A 21,555-nucleotide genomic window follows, 5' to 3' on the forward strand; every position below is an offset into this window, starting at 1 on the left:
GGAAAGGAAGATCCCAGGAAGAGCAGTTCGCAGTCTGCGTCTCCTCAGACGCACGAGTGCGCCGGCTCGCTTCCCTCTCTTTCGGCGTCTCACTTTCCTGATCAGAGTCTGCAGTAAATCTGCCGCAGATGCGACAAATATTGGGAATAAATCCACAGGATTTATTAGCAGGTGTATCTACTTGACTGCATGCTTCGTTTAAGAAAAAGAGGACATTATGTAAATGTTTGTCCTAAATTCCTCTGTGTGGTTTGATGCTCATTAAAAAATCATGGATGATCATCTCACAGTCCTTTTTTCCTGCCTCTTCATGTTTCAAATGTTTCTTTACCTTACAATATAAAGCACCTCTGGGCAACACTTGTTGCAATTTATCACCTTATGATTAAAATTGAACTAAATGGTCAGAAACTTTGCTCTTTAGATGTTATTAGTGTTTACAAATGTGTGGAGGTATTTTTTAATAAACATTTGGAGGATGAGAATTATCTGGTGTAATGTCCCAGTTTGACCTCATGGTGACAGTGTTGGCTCACTGTTACCAATGCTACACTGAGGCAAAAAGATGACTGAGAGAGCAGTGTTACAGTGTTGGAGCATGTTTTATGGCCAAAGTTATCAAAGCAATTACTCAAAGATTTTCAAATCAACATATTTATTATTAAACATCATTTATGATAACACAGCACTGGTGTTAACAGAACTGGTATTAGAATCTGGTATATCTGATGATACAGAGCTTATGTGTCCTGCAAGTCTGTGCGTGCTGTAAGGCTGTTGTGAATGTGCTGCCGTTGAGCTGATGTGTTTGCGTGATCGTGGTGTGAAAATATGGAGAAATAGAGGGTGTTGTTTGTAGGTGAGTGGGGAAGTAGGTAGGTGAGTGGGGAAGTAGGTAGGTGAGTGGGGAAGTAGGGTATTTCCCCAGATTATACCAACAGTACCTCTCTTTGACTGAATTCAGTTCCTCCTCATGACGTTTCACCACCATACTGTGAGACAAATATACAGCATGAACAGATAAAACAGGATGAAATAAAAAGAGGAAATGAGAAACTTCAGGCACTTGTGAAATATGAGAAAAAAAAGAATGTTTACTTTGCCTCACAAAGTTTTTTCCCATCTCAGCCAAACTGTTTAAAAACAGAGAAGTTATTCACAGTATACAATATATTCACTCAGCCCCTTGGTTAGAAATACATCTGTATCTACAGTTTTGTGTACAAGTCCACCACCGGATTCAGCAGCTTGTAGTACAAACTTTAGCAGCAGTAACCTGCAGTGATGTGATTCATCAAGTCTTGTGCTTTGTTCACCCCTAGATTTGCAAACCTAAGCCATTTAGTTATGTTATTTTAGATAGACGAGGATTTCTCTTGCAATCCTTACAAGCAGCTGTGCTTGTTCAGTCTTTTTCTAATTGTGATGTCATTAATGTTAACCTTTAACCTGCTCACTGAGGCCTGTAGAGTTCCTGGGTTTGTTGCACAACCTTGTGATGAATTTGCTGCAACACACACTCCTAGGAAGAATGTGTTGTTCTCTAGCATATTGACATGAACTCTCCATATGTAATGATCCCCCACCCTTTGGTTTTGTTACCTGGATATTTCTTTAACCTCCTAAGACCCGAACTCTTCCACGGCATGCATTTTTAATTTCTCTTTGATATTTGGGCATATTGGGACCCGATGAATGTAAAAACCAAGAATTTCCAGATTTATTTTTTTTTACCTATTTTATGTTTCTAAGAAAAATGAGATCCACATATGAGGATATTCGTTTAAAATTTCAATAGAACAGTAGCAGTATAATGTATGTATCACCTGTATGTATCATCAAACCATCTTTGAACAGAGACGGTGGTTTACAACACCAACTGTCTGCCATCTATAATCCTTTTTTGAGATCCCTTCCCAGACGCCTTAACGCCCATTTACATCCTGGGCCATCTGACCTCAGGAAATCACATGATAGGGTTTCACAATGAGCTCACCCGAAACTCTGGCTGATTAGGACCCACACCCGCATTCACACCTTGGCTCATGTGATTAGGTAGAGGATCATCAGGGGGTCCTTTGTCCCTCTTTGGGGGGAAACTCCCACTGGCTTTAAATCTGGGACTCCCCACCATTTGACCCTTAGAACTGAAGAAGCTTCTCGGATGAGAGGTGAAACGTCTTCAAACAACTCAAGAAGTCCAGACACTTTTCTTTCCAAGCTCCTTAGACCACACTTCCTGATGCTCAATGGTCTGGATTTTTGGAATGTTTCTTTTCTTTTACTTACTGAAACCAGTAAAACTAAGTTTAAAAATCAATATTGTCAGGTTTCAGGGGTGGATCTCATCCATCTCTCCACCCTCATGGGAAGGGCTGAGGATCCCCAGACGAGGGGTCACCCAGTAGCCACCGAGCAGAAGCTAGAGGGGGCTGTACCGGCGTACCAGCTGTGCCAGAGTGAACCGAGCCGCAGGCCCAGAGGCCCGAGGGCCCCCCGCGGCCCGGAAGAGGCCTGACCGAGCAACAGGCACCAGGCCCCGCCAAGTAGCCACCGGGAGTGAGCTGGTACATACCTGAGTGCCGAGCCCCGGACACCAAGAACCACCAATGCACCAACCCCTGAGGGCATCAGTCACCGGCAGGGAGTGTGGTGAGGGGAGATAGGCCTCCACACTTTGGAGCGCCTGGGAGTTCCCAGAGAGGTGGAGTCTAAGACCCGACCTGACATATAGACAGTGTTGGGAAGGTTACTTTTAAAATGTATTCCATTACAGAATACAGAATACATGCCCCAAAATGTATTCTGTAACGTATTCCGTTACGTTACTCAATGACAGTAACGTATTCTGATTACTTAATATATTATCGTGCTTTTTACAACAACGTGAATGTACTATTGCTGTGTGATTTATTACTATTACTGAAGGTCCGCGACTCCGAACTGTAGTAAAGGGACCTCTGACTAATACGGCGGGGTCCCTGTCGGCTCGTAGCCGAAAACTAGCTTTACTTTGTTGTGTGGGTCAACTTTTCTTGCGAGAGACAGAGAGAGGCGTTGAAAGACTGCTCCAACGGAACTTATTGTTTTCAGAGGAAAACACGAACATGGTGTACAATCGAGTCTTAATAGCTTACTTACAACTGGGCTCATCAGGCTCTCTTCTTGGCTGAAGTGGTTATTATTATATTTACATGCTTCCAGCTCCCGTTTTTCCTAGACGACAACTCGTACCTTTCCACTCCCCTTTTTCTCCCTCCTCGCGCTCACAGACCCATAACGTGTATGGCAGTCCATTCTCCCTGCAACACGGACTACACTGCCCATGATGCTACATTCTTTAGAGCTATGCTTGTAGCATTCTGCCTGTTAGCTTAGCACAACAACAACAACGCGCTCTCTCACCCAGGAAACACACAGTCGCAGAGAAAGAGAGAGAGAGAGCGTTGCCATGTAACCATGGCAACCGTAACGCTGCCGCCTGGAACAACAGAACGTAGCTGTCAAACAAAACCCAAAGAGTCCTGACCCGCGACAACATGAAACAGGGAAGTACTGCAGTGTAATCCATTTATTTCAACAAAGTAACTGTATTCTGAATACCACCTTTTTAAACGGTAACTGTAACGGAATACAGTTACTCATATTTTGTATTTTAAATACGTAACGGCGGTACATGTATTCCGTTACTCCCCAACACTGACGATACCCATCCCTAACTATGAGCATCATTCATTATTCTCCCCCAGTAATTAAGGTTAGGATATTTATTTTTTTAAATCCAATCCATTCTTCTTTTGCAGCATTTAAATAACCTTGATCAGATTTGATGGTTTTGTTACAGATTTTTCAAAAAAAGTGTTTTGCTTTTTTTTCACAAATTTGGGGATTAAATTATGTTGAAATGTACAAAACAGTGATGTCATGTTTTGAGACTTGATGAATTTAAGATTTTTGTGATTTAATAAAGAAATTTGCAGACTTGCACAGAGATGGTAAAATTATGATGACTGATAACGGAGATGAAGACAACAGACGACGAGGACAGGGAGGAACAGGGCTTTAAATGCACCAAGGAGACAGTCAGAGGGAACTCGGGACAACTGGAGACATTTAGGGATGCAGGGACTGACAGAGACAGGGAAGACGTCTCATCGTGACAAGTAAAGTTTATCTTGCTTGGCTGGGCAGCTCTCCTGATGCTCAGCACCCCCAAAGCTCTGATCCTAGAATCGTCCCTGGTCCAACCAAACATCCAACAATTTCAAATCTACAAGCCACTGCACAGCTGCACTGTGGTGATATTTTGTATGCAGACTATAGAAGTCCAATGTCCAAATACTTATGGTTTATTTATCCGTTTTTGCAAGCAATAACAAAGACCCATTTTTGTTTCTTCCTGCTGCTTCTCCTGCTTTGGTAAAAAAAAACATAGGCCCACCCCAGTGCATGCTGGTTCTATACCAGTCTCTATAGTTCTTCCTGCGTGACTTAACAAGATAAACAACAAAATAAAACAAAACGAAGTAAATATTAACCTACAAATAAAAATTGTAAATAACCCAAAAACATAAACAAACCAACAAACTTTAACAAACTTCAAAATAAAAAAAATTAAAGAATAAATAGCTCCAACACTGAGCTAAGACTCACACACCTCTATAAGCTTATGCTTTGCATATTTAGCTATTTAAGTAAACATCGTTCTGAATTGCAGAAATAACCAATATGCTTTAATTTGGGTGATTTTGCACCTTCTAGCATGATAAAACCAAATAGATTTGATTATTTATTTATTAAATAACACAGTAAATACACACATTTTAGGAATTTTACAGGCAGTTTCTGTGTTTTTAATTAAATGCTGACTGGACTCATAGGGTTGTCCAGAATGATGATGGTTCCTCTTGCTGTCATGGATCCTGCAACACAGCAGTAATATGAAAAAATGAAAAATGTGGACAATTATTAAGTGTCACCTACAGTGCCTCTTTATGTGAAGAACTGCAGACTTTAACCAGTTTATTGGATAAACTGAAAGTCTTGAGAAAGAGTTTATTAATGCAATTACCTCGGAGAAAAGGCAACCCATCATCCTCATGAAGACTGATTTGAGGTTCTACGTTCTTGCATTTTATGCCCTTAATAACTATAGTCCGCCTAAATGTTGCTGCTAGTGTTTTGATAAAAAAATTGCAAACAGTGAAGGGGAGAGTGGGCATCCCTGCCTGGTGCCCCTCAGGAGACAGATGTTGGAGGATGTCAGGGTTAGGGTTAGGCGTGAAAACGTCCTCGGCTCTCTCTGAATACAGCCGTCTGCTGTGCTGACACGTGTTGAACTGCACTTATGTACAGTTTATTTCAGTGATCAGATCAAACAAAAACAAAAGAGGTGCAGCCTACTTGCTGAATAGGATGTTTGAAGTTGTTTGAAGTAAGAGTCAATTTGTACATCACTGGGGCATAAAATAAATATGATTATTCAGACTTTAATTCCTTGGTAAATAGTGGCCCGGCTCTGACCTAAGGATACAGATAAAGTTACAGCCTGTGCAGTGGTGGTGAGCATGAAAAGAAAGAGAGAATATTGTCTCAGTACATGTGTAATATAAATGTGAGAAGACTTTTTAAATTCAAGCCATTCTAGACATTTTCAGTTTTGATGTACTGATAGCTAACCTGTTTTATCAGTTTAAAAACACATCCTTCGGTCATTATATTACCTTTATAAAAAGAGTAAGGTAAATATGCAATTGAACTGTATATCAGTGGAAAATGGTATGTCTGATTTTCATTGAAATATAGTGTACCAAGTGATAGAATGTGTGCAGCAATGACACCAAAGTCAAATTTGTGAGCTTTCATTTCTCTTAAAACACATTTTCCCATTTTGTTTTCATTCTGTGCTGAAACTGTACAAGAAATGAAACTTTCTTCAAGAACACAAACTGATTGCATGTTTAAAGAATGCTCTGCTGACAATTTAAAAAGTCACTTTCCATTAAAAAATAAAAAAAACAATTTATAGATTATTCATTCAAATATCAGATACAAAAATCCCTTAAAACTTTTAATAACACTAAAATTTCAAACAAATGAACAAAATGAAACTAAAACAACATGTTCAGAAGTTGTTTCCCAATTCCTAGGCTGCATCCTGCGAAGAACCTGGCCTTCGCAGTCTATGTGGGCCAGGTCCTTCAGAGACCGAGGAGCCCAGAAGTGCAAGGTTGTGAAATTGGACGGTCTAGCCTAGATTTGCGTCACCAGCTGTCTTGGTGGAGTTTAATAAACTCAGCTGCAGGTAATGTTTCATCCATACCTGCTCCTTATCTGCACCTACCCCACAGGGTGAAGAGGATGTGCATGGATTATTTTTATGTTCTCTGAGATTCACCTGGCCTAGCACACCTAGTGAGGTGTGCCTAAAAATCTGGCCAAAGAGTGTATGCACTGTGGAAAAAGTCACAAAAGAATAAGTGCCAGTAGGTGGCAGCAGAAGAGCTTTAGTTTGCACGTGACACGTTTCACCTGACCTTGAGTCTGGCCCCAGCTTGGCTGCCTTCAGCAGGCCTCATGTCCCATCAGTAATATATTCATATACAATAATATATGAATCTCTATGTTACTTTACTGCAAATATATATAACTGCTGATATTTACTGACCTAGTAAGAGAGAGGCAGCAGGCGCAGGCCTACACATTACCACATTTAAAGCCTGAGCCCCACAGATCATACAAATGACTGATCAGTTCTTAAGTTTTTAGAAAAAAAAGACAAAACAGTGAAATACTTTCAACATATTCCAGCCGCTCGTTAAATTCTACACTTACCGATCATCTCAGTGTCCTCTTTAAACTCCATAAGATGGGTTATACACATGCACAGATGAAGGAATATAATCATGAAAACATGAGAATTGTTCCTGAGGAGTTTGTGACATTTTACTTTTATCGGAACATTAAAACCTGCTCTGATACACCACTGTCTAGTGTTCTGTGTCACGCCTCACATCTGTCCCATATGAAGTGGAGGCAGCTATACTCCCCCATTTAAACATTTGTATTGTGAAGCCTTTACTTTGAAAGATGTTTCCAGGCTAGCAAAGTGTTTTCTTTTTGTTATGTTATGCAAAGTCTGTAGTCTCTAATCAAAGCAGCTCTGCTCTCATCCAGACTGTTTGATACACAAAGATAAGCATAAAGTTGTATTGATTACAGTTTTTACACATGTATATCTCTTCTTATAGAGGAGGAAGAGTCCAAAAAGCTGAATGACCACACAGCTGTTTGTGTTTGTTACCCACAGGCTGGAAAAAAGAACAATTGCACTGTGATGATTTGTAGACTGTGACTAACTTTAATTTTGTATCAAGGATCATAAATAATATAATATAATCATAAACCTTTTCTTTAGCAGAAAAGTGTGACCTTCTTGATTGATGCTGTGAAAACAGCACATAAAAACAACCTGTGATATCCTGCAAAAGTTAGTTATACTAACATAACATACATAAGAAGGACTTAGTGACAGATCACAGGAAGAGGTGTAACAGCTGAAATCTGTAACATCAGCTTCATTTTGTTGCTTCTAATTACAGGAAAAGGCCCAGAGCAGCCAATTAGAGCCAGATTATGTCTTTAATTCCCAGCCACAGAATAAAAGGTTAACAATAACAGTAAAGAGCTTGCTTGTTTTATGTTTAATATGTGTGATTTAAAAGTGAACACACAGCCAATGAGTGTAAGGAAGATTTAAGACTGTTTTCATAAAGTGCACTAAAGGTTAATTAGGAGGAGGATCAGTGATCCCTCTAGTTTCCATTGACGGTTGCTTGGAGCAAAGCTCAGGAGGGGGAGCTGTGTGCTGTTTGACAATTCAACAGGAATCCAGAGAGAATACGGAGCAGAACAACAGCTTTTATAATCACGTCTGCGCAACAGAAACTAACTGTGGCTCAAGTACCCCTCATATTCAGCGTCACTTTACTGAAGAGACATTGCAAGTCCTCCATCCATTTTCTTCTGCACGTCCAGATCAGGTTCACGGGGAGATAAAGTCTACCCCAGCAACATTTCAAGTTCTCCTAAATACAAATCTCTTTACTAATATTAAAACTAAAGATCCAAATGTACTTTATGGTTTATTTATCCATTTTGGCAAGCAATAACACATACCCATCTTTGTTCCTTCCTGCTGCTTCTCCTGCTCTGGTAAAAAACCATAGGCCCACCTAAGTGCATGCTGGTCATATACCAGTCCCTTTATTTATACTAAATTTGCCTACAGTTCTTCCTGGCTGACTTAACAAGATAAACAACAGACCAAAACAAAATGAAACCAATATTAACCTACAAATAAACTCAACAACAAACTTTAACAAATCTCAAAATAACAAAAATAAAGAATAAATAGCTCCAACACTCTGGCCCCTGATTGTGCATACAATCACAATTACTTTAAAGTTATAAAAAAAGGAGCTATTCCCTCAGGCAAGTCCTTAATCTCTGTTCATGATGTTATTTCTCTTCCAGTAGCAAAAGAAGTTTTGCAACTGGCCTCTCCAAAACACACGTCGTTGTTTGTAGTCTCACAGAACGCACCAAGCCTTTTGCATCTTGGTTTACATTTAAGACTTTTGTCATCATCCATGATCCTCTTGGAGCTGTAGCGTCTGTAATCAAGACACTATCTCCAGGTATAAGAAATATTTTAGTCCTCGTCCATTTTTGTCTTTCTTGCATCTTGCAAACAACTCTGCCATGTACTGTGCCTGTTTACACTTTTTCCTGATATGAAGATCATTCATATCAATACTTCATGAGTCATCTGAAACTCTGGTGATGGGTCTGTCGTTCAATATAGCTTCAACTTCACAGAAGACTGTTTGGAGTCTTTCATCACCCAAAGCTTGTTCTTTGAGAACTGAGACTAAAGTACTCCTTATGGAATGTTCCCACACAATCCTTTGCCAATATTATTGAGAATAGCTCCAACAACCCCCGGCTTCTTTTCTCAGTAACTGACTTCCCTGAATATTTCCCCTGCTTCTCGTATAAATAGCTCCACAGAAACGTGTGAAAGATTTTTGCAGTTTTTCATTAATAAGATAGAACAACTCTGATGTATGACCGCCCTACCTTCACATGAAGTTTTTACAAAATTCAGCTGCTCTACTGCCTTTGACCAGTTTGAGCCTGTGTGTTTTAATCAGGTAGAAGAACTTTGTAATGGTATAAAGACATCATCTTGCTCAAAAAATGCCATGCCAACACATTTCTTGAAAAAGATTTAAGGTTGTTGGTTCTGACATTTTAGAGATTTGTAATAGCAGTCAGTTTTATGTCATTAACATGTTTTGGGATTAAAATCAGAGAATAAATGTTGGAAACTTTCTGTCTGACCAACAGTGGCTGCAGCCTGCAGCCTTTCCAGACACATTATAAAGACTTCTAAATAAACTATGAAATCCCATGAAGTGCAGAAAGCTTCAGTTGAATCTGGTTTTATTTATTTGCTCTGAGGTTATCTTGGCACTGAAGCAGCACACAACACAAAGAAGAGACTGCAAATTTTACATGAGCACAAACTTTACATCAAATTTGAAATTCAAATCATTTGTATTTTACTAAGATATGTGGGACTGATTTGCCTAACTTATCATGACCTGACTCTCCTCTGCTCTCCATTTTGAGTCCCTGACTAGTTGTAGTCATAATGTTTATTTGACTTAAGTTCCTTTAACAGCAAAAGCTGAATAAACACTTGTTTTCTATTCAACTTTATTCATATACAGCAGTTCTCTCTTCAGTTTTTGAAGCACTTTAATCCTTGTTGTTTAAAAGTTGAGGAGATGGTGAGCAAAAGGTAATCTTTACTATAACAACACCCAACCTGAGGACAGATTGTGTTACCAAACTACACCCTCCACTTTGACAAAGTTGTTTAACTAAGTTGCCTTGTGAGTTTAACAACCTGCTTACTGTTTCAAAGATATCAGCGTATTATCAAGATCTGCTGTAAGATGCATTATGACTGCAGCATTTATTTAGATGATGATGTGACACACAATGGAACAAGGACACATCTAAAACATGCAGGACACTGGCCCTCGAGGTCTGGCGTTTGACACCTGTGATTTAGATGATGATGTGACACTCATCAGTCATGCTGACTGTCTGGTATGATGGTGTGATGGTTTCTTATTGCCTCTCCTTTCATGATGCTCCAGTGTCTCCTTAGGTCTGATTATTGAATTATTGAAAAAAAAATCCTGAGAAAAACTAAATATTTGATCTTGATTCTGTGTTTAATTTGTTCCTCATTCCTACATTTTGTGACTCAGAGCAAACAAAACAGCAGACTGACGTTTGGGAACACTTCACCTTGCAAACAGACTCTATTGTTCACCCAATGAACAAAATGAATGAACTCAAACAAAACCAGCCGAGGACCAGATGGCATGTATTGTTTGCTAAATAACAGAATGACATGGGATAAAATTTCCACCCTTAGCTGTAAAAACAATATTATACCAGCATCAAGTCTACCTGCTATAAAGGACAACCCACCTTTGACTTATGACATTACATATACTGTTGAGCTTCCACCTGGTCCGTTTCCAGCTGCTCCCTCTGTGGTCTGAGCCCCTCAGAGTTTGTGCTTAGGGTGGGAGCTCCAGTTTATCCTTCTGACAGATTAACACACACTCACATCCCACTAAGTAGCATCTTCTACTCCTTCTACTAAATTTGTTCTAAAGTCAAATTACCACAGCATAAATGCCAGTGTTGATTTTTCAGTGTTAGTAGAATTCAACAGAGTTCCGAGTTAGTTCAACACTTAATCGAGTTAAAATAACACATCGGGAGTTGATTCCTGAGAAGTGTTAGTGTGGGTTTTAGTCGTTACTGCATTTTAACACTGTGGGTGTTAAATTAGACCACACCTTCATTTCCTGAGGAGCTTCGCATTCCAGAATCTTCGGTCGCCATTTTTTCTTGCTGGTGCGGTAAGTTTTATTCGGTTAAATATTAAGTTTTAGATTGATGGTAGAACAAATAACATGATAACTAGTAAAAGAAATAGTATTTATATCAAAATACATCATCTTTAAGTGTCATATTTGAATTTTAACTGTTTTTGTTAAGCTGGGCTACTGCTAGCTAGAACTCTGCAAAGTACCAGTGTCTTTCCTAATATTCATTTAGCATAATCTGGCTATTGGCAGACTGTAATGAATATTATATGTTAATATATGTCAAATTTGAAATTCAAATCATTTGTATTTTACTAAGATATGTGGGACTGATTTGCCTAACTTATCATGACCGGACTCTCCTCTGCTCTCCATTTTGAGTCCCTGACTAGTTGTAGTCATAATGTTTATTTGACTTAAGTTCCTTTAACAGCAAAAGCTGAATAAACACTTGTTTTCTATTCAACTTTATTCATGTACAGCAGTTTTCTCTTCAGTTTTTGAAGCACTTTAATCCTTGCTGTTTAAAAGTTGAGGAAATAATGAGCAAAAGATAATTTCAAATATAACAATACCCAACCTGAGGACAGATTGTGTTACCAAACTACACCCTCCACTTTGACAAAGGTAGTGCTACTGTCAGTTAAGGGAATTTTTTTTTTGAACTTGTGGCTTCTGGCCTGCTGCAGTGGCGAGGTGGTGCAGGGAGCTCATGGGGCCGTGTCAACAGAGGGGGACAGGTGTTCATGTTCAATTCAGTTTTATTTATACTGCGTCAAATCACAACAGCATTTGCCTTATATTGTAAGGTAGACCCTACAATAATACATACAAAGAAAAACCCAACAATCATACGTCCCATATAGCAAGCACTTTGGGAGAAGTGGGAAGGGAAAAAAGAAACCTCAGGCAGAACCAGACTCAGGGAGGGGCGGGGCCATCTTCAGCGACCGGTTGTGGTAAGAGAATGAAGACATGATAAAAGACATGCTGTGGAAGAGAGCCAGAGATTAATAATAAGTATGATTCAATGCAGAGAGGTTTATTAACACATAATGAGTGAGGAAGGTGACTGAAGAAGAAATACTCAATACATCATGGGAATCCCCAGCAGCCTACAACTACTGTAGCATAACTAGCTAAAGGTCACTCTGAGACATGATATTTCTAATTTTAGAGATATTGCTCAAATGGAAGGAAGCAGTCCTACATATTTGTTTAATAGGACATATCCTGGTCAAAAATGAGTCCAAGGTTCCTCACAGTGGTGAGATTCTGTAGACCTTTACTCTGTTCAGGGATGAACACAGGTGGTGACTTAAAACACCACCTTTCACCGACAGTGCAGTCTTGAGATCCCTACTGTTTCAACCTCTACTAACCCCAACAACTCAGAAGGGTGGGGTGATGTCTTAGTAAGGTTTTACCTCTTGGACCCAGTGAATTTTTCCATACCTTGGTTGGAACTCACGTCATCATATTATCTTCACTCTGGTTCGAGTCTCAAGTCTGGATGCTGGGATGTCAAACTACATTCAACAACATTTTCAGAGTGGTCCTGGCAGAGTGATGTGGCAGATTCAGCTGTGATCTCTTGTGGGAAAAAGTTCCAAGCATCTTGCCCTGGATCATGATTTTTCCAGTCAGGCTGAAGAGGGGGATCGTTCAGCACCAATAAGGCGCTCAGCCAGAAGCACTTCGAGAGGAGCTTATTCTTGCTATCATCATGAGTTTGACCTTCCTGTACGTGGAACCCCTGCCATTGAGAAATTATTCAAGTTTACATGACTACAAACAACATTAAAAAACAAAACAAAAAAAAACCAGCTGTTGTGTTTAAGGTACTGTTTCTTATTAAACATGCAGTTTAACATCTTGCAATTGGTTGCCTGTCCCACAAATGTACAGTGTTGTGCCTGTAATTCCAACAAACCTGACCAGCAGTGTCTTTGAAACCATAGTAAACAGCAAGCTGAAGGTTGTGAAGGGTTAACTTTGTGTAGTCATGAACCTGAAACAAATAATGAAACCTGTCATTGATCTTTATCACAGAAGATCCTTGAGGTGACTTTTGTTGTGGTTTGGCACTATATAAATTAAATTGAATTGGATTGAATTGAAGCTTCAGTGATCATGTTTAACACATCCAAAACACATCAGTACCTTCCGAGACGCTTGAGTGTCCTCATTTAGGTTAAATGCTGACTGTATCAGTTCCTTCCTCTGCTTTATTTCCCCTGCTCCACATTGAAATCTGTGCTATAATCGTCAGAGTGAATAAAAATATATATTTTTATAAGAATACAGTTTATACCACACTCTAATCTCACCTCTTCACACTGTAAAATGCACCTGAATCGAAGCTTTGATTTCCTCTGGGTTGTTCTGATTTTCCTGCAGATAAGGCTTGATTTTAGCCCAGTCCTTCCTCAGCTCTTCATACATCTCTTTCAGTCTGGTTTCATTCACTGGATTGTTCATGTTTTCAGAGTTCCCCGTCTTTAGCGGAAGATCAACCTCTCCTGCCACTCTGGTAATAGTAATAGATAATGTTGAAAAAATGAACAGATGGCGGTGTCTGGAGCAACATACACAGCACTGTTAAATCCATGTTTCTGTACAGTACCTCTTTTTGAATGATTTCAATTCTTCTTCAGTTTCTTTATGTGCAGATCTGTGGAATATTGTTTGGTACAAATAAGTGATTTGTTTCTGTGCTCCACAGTTCACATGACTATAGATTAGGTATTTTTTGTTTCCCGGGTGGTTCTGATTTTCTTTATCATCTGAAAAATTTTGAATTAATAATTTCTCATGACCTTTGGAGTCTTTAGTTGCCAAAGAAGCTATTTTGAATCTAAAAATTGGAATAAATCCACCAAACTAACTGTTTGGAATATCAGTGTTCACAAGCATACAGCCACACCAACAGAGGAGTTCCTTAAAGATGAAAACTGGAGAAATCAAAGACAGCAAGCAGTCATACATGTGAGATTTTAAGTTATGAACATGAATGCTTTGATATAAATATTTCATTGATGTGTCTGACACATTGTCATGCTCTAACATTAAGGTATAAATATTTCTGTAATTTCTGCAAAATGTAAACAACCAATACCTAAAATGTCTGCAATCTGCACTTTTAATGCATGTCAGTTGTTTAATTATTTTTTTTAAACTCGAGAACAGGGTAGTAAAAGGGAAAAATGTATCTCTGTCCCAAATATTGTGAAGGTCACTGTTATTGAGGAAACACATGCTTCTATTATTAAAATAATAACTAAAATCATAAAAGTTGGCTGTCACCACAGCCTGGATGTGGATTTGAAACATTTTTATGTCTTTTTTGTATTGAAATGTGTTTACCTTTCTTCTTGGAGTTTGTCTTTGTAAAAGTCTTTCATCTCAACCAAACTGTTAGAACAATGAAAAAAAGGTTATTCCTGTACAGGTTCAATTTCAATTTCCATCCCTTTTTTAATTTAATTTAATTTTTATTTTTTTTAAAGCAGATCTCTTAGTAAAATAGTAGTGTGTAAAAAAGTATTGTGCCTTTTTGGAAGAAATTCAACAATTCATTCAACAAAGTTTATGGATAGAAAAATGAAGTCTAAAATGAATTAATATTAGGAACAGAATGATCTAAATAATCATGTAAGTGTATGTTGAACAACAGTGAATATAAATACTGTTTCATGGGTGACAATAAAAATAGCATAAATGTAATTACCCTGCTTCTTTGAGTCTCACGTTGTAAAATGCTTCCATCTCACACAAACTATTTAAAAACATAAACAGATTAATCTGTTAAAACACATCAGATCACAAATTCATCATTAAACACAGATTATGTGAACAATATCAGATTGATGATTTTTAAACATAATACCAAACATATAAAAACCAACACTAACAGTTTAAATTCTACATTTGTCTTTCTTTACAAAGTAAATTGGTTTTGTTTGTTTTTGTAGACCACTGTTATTAAACTATATTGTGAAGTTAGTGATCAATCATCTGCAAAAGACTGCAAAATTTCACTGTTTAAAACAACACTTTAACCATGTAAATGTAATTATGTTATGCAATATTTCACCAGATTATGCCAACAGTACCTCTCTTTGACTGAATTCAGTGGCTCCTCTTGACATTTTATCACCATACTGTGAGACAAATATACAGCATTTAAAACAAAAGTCTTGGTGAACAGATTAAAAAAAATGAAATAAAAAGAAGAAATGAGAAACTTGAGGCATTTATGAAAGAAGAGAAAAAATATTTACTTTGCCTGACAAAGTTTTTTTTCCATCTCAACCAAACTGTTTAAAAACATAATATAGAGGTTATTCACAATATGCAATATATTCAGTCAGCTCCATGATTAGAAATAAATCTGTATCTACAGTTATGTGTATAAGAACCGCTTCAGTCTGAAAAACTGAGTCCACCACCTTATTCTGCAGTTTGTAGAACATCCATCAGCAGCAGCAGCCTGCAGTGGTCGTTTCCTGTGTGACTTTATCAGCCAGAAGTCTTGTGCTTTGTTCACCTGCAGCTTTGCAAACCTAAGCCATTTAGCTATGTTCTTTTAGTGAGAAGAGGATTTTTCTTGCAACCCTTCCAAGCAGCCGTGCTTCTTCAGTCTTTTTTCTAATTGTGATGCCGTAAATGTTAACATTTAACTTGCTCACTGAGGCCTGTAGAGTTCCTGGGTTTGCTTCACAACCTTGTGATGAATTTGCTTCAATGCCCACTCCTAGGAAGACCGTCGTGTTCTCCAGCATATTGACATTATCTGTCCATATTTAATGATCCCCCACCCCTTGGTTATGGCTCCTGGATATTTCTTTAAGACACTCTGGCTAGCCCAGCCACGCCCAAAAGCGTACATATAAAACAGCTGTGCAAAAAAAACCCAGCAATTGTTCACCACTTGATTGCACCTTGTTCTTTGTTTGGTACCATATGTCGTGGTGGTGTGTATCCGTTTACCTTTGTGGTGTGGGAGCCTGTCTTGGCAGCCTCCCAGGATTCTGTTGCCCCCAGTCCAAAAAAAAAAGAAAAAAGAAAAGCTCAGAAGCTGCAGTGATAGTATTTGCTGGTGCCTTGTTTTGCGCTCTCACTTCCTGCAGTTCCTTCAGTCCCAGATGGAGGAAGTGATCCTACATGGCATGGTGGTGATCAAGGGATTAGGGCAGTTTCTGCTGGACACGAGGCCGACTCCACTTTAATCTCAACGCACGTGAAGGGTACCCAGCAACTTAATATTTGCATGCCAGGGCCCCTGGTTCCCCCCTGAGACCTGGACTTGTTCCTTGGCACCCTTCGGCTTCCTTCTCCTTCTTCCTTCTCCCTGGAGGATTAGTGAACACCATGCTCTGTTGGTCCACAGGAATTGCTGCAGGGAGTTTCTGGATGGAAAAAGGATGTTCATCTGGCTCAATCCAGCGATCCTGCCGAAGGCCTTGTCCAAATTTCACCTGTTCCAGTCCACTGAGCTACAGACAGCTTCCACTAAGAGCCTGGACCAGGAGGCGGCTCAGTGCCAGGCTGCCCTATGCTCAGGTCTATGAAGGGGGTGGGTGTGGGTTAGAAAAACCTAAATTTCATGACCAACAAACTGCTAAAACCTCCCTTATTGAGTTTATAGAGATGCTCACATTTTTGACCATTTCTTATAGATACAGTATTTACTCATTGAAATTGGGAAAAATATTTTTAAAAAATTTCCTCTTGTCAGGTTTTCTTGCAAAACTCATGTTTTTAGTTTAATTAAGCATAAAATCAATCATACCACTCTGCAAAAGACTGCAACATTTCACTGTTTAAAATAATACTTTAACAATGTAAATGTAATTATGTGAGTTTAGACAGCAGACTTTGATGTTTCCCCAAATTATGCCAACAGTACCTCTCTTTGACTGAATTCAGTTCCCCCTTTTGATGGTTCACCACCATACTGTGAGGCAAATATACAGCATGTAAAACAAAAGTCTCAGTGAACAGATTTAAAAAAAGAAGAAGAAATGAGAAACTTCAGGCTTTTATGAAAGATGAGAAAAAATGTTTACTTTGCCTCATGAAGTTTTTTTTCCATCTCAGCCAAACTGTTCAAAAACATCATAGAGAGGTTATTCACAGTACACACAAAAAATTTAGTAGTATTAGTTTCAGAGCAATGTTTATCAAGCTTTTTTAAAATGTAGAAGCTCATGATATGAAGATCATATAGCAAAATAGAGTATAATTCATGCAGTCTATCCTGTGTTCAGCTGTGGAAACTAAACCAGGTAAATGAAGCACTTTGTTGAATGTTGAACATGGAAAAAAAAAGGTGGTGATGTCTGCACCATCATACACAGCACTGTTAAATCCATGTTTCTGTACATTACCTGTCTTTGAATGATTTATACTCTTCTTTAGTTTTTTCATGTGCAGATCTGTGGAATAGTGTTTGGTACAAATAAATGATTTGTTTCTGTGCTCCACAGTTCACATGACTATAGATAAGATATTTTTTGTTTCGTGAGTGGTTTCAATTTTCTTTATTATCTGAAAAAATTGTAAATTAATAATTTGTCATGACCTTCGGAGTTAGTATTCTTATTTTTAGTTGAATCTAAAAATAATAATACATCCACCAAACTAATTCTGTGTTCACAAGCACACAGCCACACCAACAGAGGAGTTCCTTAAAAATGAAAACTGGAGAAAATCACATTTAAAGACAACAAGTAGTCATTTAATTAAAAGTTATGAACATGAATACTTTGATATAAATATCATCGCTGTGTTTGACACATTGGCGTGCTCTAACATTAAGGTATAAAATACTTCTGTAATTTCTGCAAAATGTAAACAGCTAATACCTAAAAAGTCTGCAATCTGCACTTTTATTATTGCATGTCAGTTTCTAAATTACATATATTTTTTATCTTGAGTACAGGGTAGAAAAAGGAAAAAAAATGTATCTCTGTTCCAAAATATTATGAAGGTCGCTGTGATTGAGGACACACACGTTTCTATTAATAAAATAATAAATAAAAAAATTTATCAAATTATAAAAGTGGGCTGTCACTACTGTCATGATTCGGCTGTGTACAGGCAGGAGGAGGACCCAAAATGGAGAACTCGTAACACACGGGAAAAACTCAAAATGCAGCTTTATTGCTGACATGGAAATGATACAGGACCAAAGTAAACTGAAAAATATAAACTAACATTCACCAAGAGACAAAGACGCATGAGGGAGGACACAACACTGACACAGAGAAACACAGGGCTTAAATACACTGGGGAATAAAGAGGTTAATGAGACACAGAAGGAGCGCACAGTTGGGAGAAATCAGACATGACGAGACCAAAAGGAAGAAAAACTCAATACATTCACGTAGGACACAGAACTTCAAAGTAAAACAGGAAACGTACACTGAGATGCAGATTTGAATAGGTGATACATGTAACCCATATCAACTACTCCCTGTCACATGACCCACGTCAGCTGATTTGAGGTCCCTCTTCTGATTGGCTCCTTCCATGTCGCGGCAACTCTGAAAACCGGCTGTGGAGGGATACTTCCGGGTTCGACTCCTGCTGTGGCTGTGAGCTTATGGCATTTAGAACGGTGTTGGAAAACAAAGCGTTTTCTCCCCTCAATTCATCTTTAAACTTTAAACTCAGCGGTAAGTGTCCTTAATATCTTTCAACCTTTGGTTGTCAGTAACCAGCCGATCGTTTTCGCGATTAAAAAATGACTTTGTGCGGCAGCGCTCCCACCGCAAGCAGAACTCCGGTTCAAAAACCGCTGTTTTTGAACACTTTTATTTACTTAAGCATGTTAATGGGCTTACTTTGAAACAAAGTGCGATTGAAAGATTATTGTTATGTGTTGCCTTGAATTCGGCTATGCTGTCTGTTAGACAGTTGTTTTTCTTTATTGTTGTTTTTGTATTGTTTGTAGCGAACGCTACTGGAATGTATAGATTAAGCTACGTAGCCAAGATGATTAATAATTTAACTGTTGTACATTGATTGATGATGATTTATGATTTGCATTGTTACCTAGACTTGCAGAAGAATATATTTGTTTACCGGTACACTGAATCGAACTTGATGTGCTAATGGACATTTTTCTGACCTACAGGTCAGGTTTTTTTTCCCTCTTTGAATTGATCTTCTTCATATTGAAGTGGCGAGCCGGTAGGACCATTCTTTCTTTTCCCCCACTTAGCCGTCTTTGGATTACGGACATATTTCCCCCTTGTATGAAGCTGGACCCTAAGGAGGAATACCTTAAAAGTGAACTTTAAAAAGAAAAGGACCAAAAAAAAAGGACTCTTAGCAAAAGGACTCTTGCACAGAAAAATCACAGCACTGATTTATTATTTAATTGTGGACATTTACGTTGTGTGTTGTGTTAATTATTTTGTTCCATTTCCCCTTTCCCCTATTTATTCAATATATTTTTGGTACAAGACATTGCAGTTTTTGGTCTCATCATTCACACCATCTGGGCTCCATAAAGAACTATTTCTTCTGCGCGTCAGTCAGTAAATTCATCCATTGACATAAACTAGTCCTTAAATAACTTAGCGTTACATACAGCTGACAGGGGAGACAGAGCAACTAAGAAACATAGAGACCAAACATAAGGGAGGCACAAATAACACAAAACACCGGGTCAATGACCCAGGACCATAACAACCACAGCCTGAATGTGGATTTGAAGCATTTTTAAGTCTTTTATGTATTAAAATGTGTTTACCTTTCTTCTTGGATTTTCTGTTTGTAAAACTTTTCCATTTCAGCCAAACTGTTAAAACATAAAAACAAGAAGAAGTTATTCCGATACAGGTTCAATTTCAATTTCCATCCCCTTTTAATGTTATTTTTTACAACCAATCTCTTAGTAAAATAGTAGTGTGTAAAAATGGTCTGTGCCTTTTTGGAAGAAATTTAACAATTAAAAAAAAATTTGAGGATAAAAATTCAAGTCTAAAATGAACTAATATTAGGAACAGAATGATCTAAATAATCATGGACGTGTATATTGAGCGACAGTGGATAGAAATACTGGTTCATGAGTGTCCATAAAAATTGCAGAAATCTAATTACCCTGGTTGTTTGAAGTTCACTTTGTAAACTTCTTCCATTTCACCCAAACTATTTAAAAACAAACACATTCATGTGTTAAAAAGCATCAGATCATACATTCATCGTTAAACGCAGATTCTGTGAACAATATCAGATCAATCTTTTTTTTTTTTTTTAAATAATACCGGTACCATACATATAGAAAACAACACTAACAGTTTAAATTCTACATTTGTTTCTTTAAACAAAATAAATCTGTTTTGTTTGATATTGTAAATCACTGTTATTAAGCTATTATAAATTGTTGATCCGTTCCATGGCACCCTTTGGCATCCTTCTTTTGAGCCACTGGAGGAACTCCATGAACTCCAGTGAACTCCATGCTCAGTTGATTTACAGGGATAAGGGTGGTCATCTGTCTCAATCCTGCTGAAGGTATGCAACACTGGACCAGTGTCCTGCACTGGACCAGTGTTGCATAGGATTTTTTGACTGCTTTTGAGAGATTTTTACTCACTGAAACTGGGAAAAAATATTTTGAAAAATTAATCTCAGCCGGTTTTCAGTTGATGCGTATTATCAATCATACCACTCTGCAAAAGACTAAAATTTCACTGTTTAAAACAATACCTTAACAATGTTAGTATAATTATGTGGGTTTGTACAGTAGACTTTGATGTTTCACCAGAATATGCCAACAGTACCTCTGTATGAATGGATTCAGTTCCTCCTCTAGACGTTTCACAGACCTGTGAGAGAAAATTCATGGTTTTAGTGTAATTAAGCATATGTATTATCAAGCATACCAGTCTGCAAAAGACTAAAATGTCACTGTTTAAAATAATACTTTAACAATGTAGGTGTAATTATATGAGTTTGTACAGCAGACTTTGATGTTTCACCAGATTAATCGAACAGTACCTCTCTATGACTGAATTCAGTTCCTCCTTTTGATGGTTCACCACCATACTGTGAGACAAATATACAGCATGTAAAGCAAAAGTCTTGGTGAACAGATTAAAAAAAAGGATCAAATAAAAAGAAGAAATGAGAAACTTCAGTTTTTTTCCCATCTCTGCCAAACTGTTTAAAACCATTTTAGAAAAGTTATTCACAATGCACACAACAATTTTGAAGAATTCATTTCAGAGTTTTAATGTTTATTTAGCTTTTCTAAAATGTAAAATCTTATGATATGAAGATCATATAGCAGCATAGAGCATAATTCATGCAGTCTATCCTGTGCTCAGCTGTGAAAACCATGTAAACGAAGCAATTTAAAACATTTCTGATCAGAAACATCAAATGATATTAAAAAAAGAGTGAATCCTTACCTTAGCTCCTGTGGAGCTGCTGCTTGATTACAATGTCTAATTTGAAGGTAAAGAGGAAACGCTGATGTCACAGATATTTAGGCAGATATCCAGAGAGGAAAAATACCTTATCTGCGCACTTCATACTCTGTCATATCATTTCAAACTAA

General features: G+C 38.0%; 1 protein-coding gene across 1 annotated transcript; it reads right to left on the bottom strand.

Moving 5' to 3' along the window:
* Positions 1-11,722: 11,722 nt before the first annotated feature.
* On the bottom strand, positions 11,723-21,125 carry LOC309694494 (uncharacterized protein). Its single transcript, XM_082514624.1, has 13 exons — positions 20,994-21,125; positions 20,777-20,821; positions 16,891-16,938; positions 15,263-15,298; positions 15,095-15,142; positions 14,710-14,757; positions 14,346-14,393; positions 13,606-13,653; positions 13,332-13,509; positions 13,143-13,238; positions 12,913-12,990; positions 12,435-12,735; positions 11,723-11,969 (listed from the first exon to the last, which is right to left on the bottom strand). Exons 1-12 carry the CDS (start codon positions 21,038-21,040, stop codon positions 12,466-12,468), a joined length of 990 nt encoding a protein of 329 aa, XP_082370750.1. The 5' UTR covers positions 21,041-21,125; the 3' UTR covers positions 11,723-11,969; positions 12,435-12,465.
* Between the last annotated feature and the right edge of the window lie 430 nt (positions 21,126-21,555).

This window comes from Aulonocara stuartgranti (genome assembly GCF_965226115.1).
Source record: "Aulonocara stuartgranti genome assembly, chromosome: 3".
In the NCBI taxonomy this organism is placed as follows: domain Eukaryota; kingdom Metazoa; phylum Chordata; class Actinopteri; order Cichliformes; family Cichlidae; genus Aulonocara; species Aulonocara stuartgranti.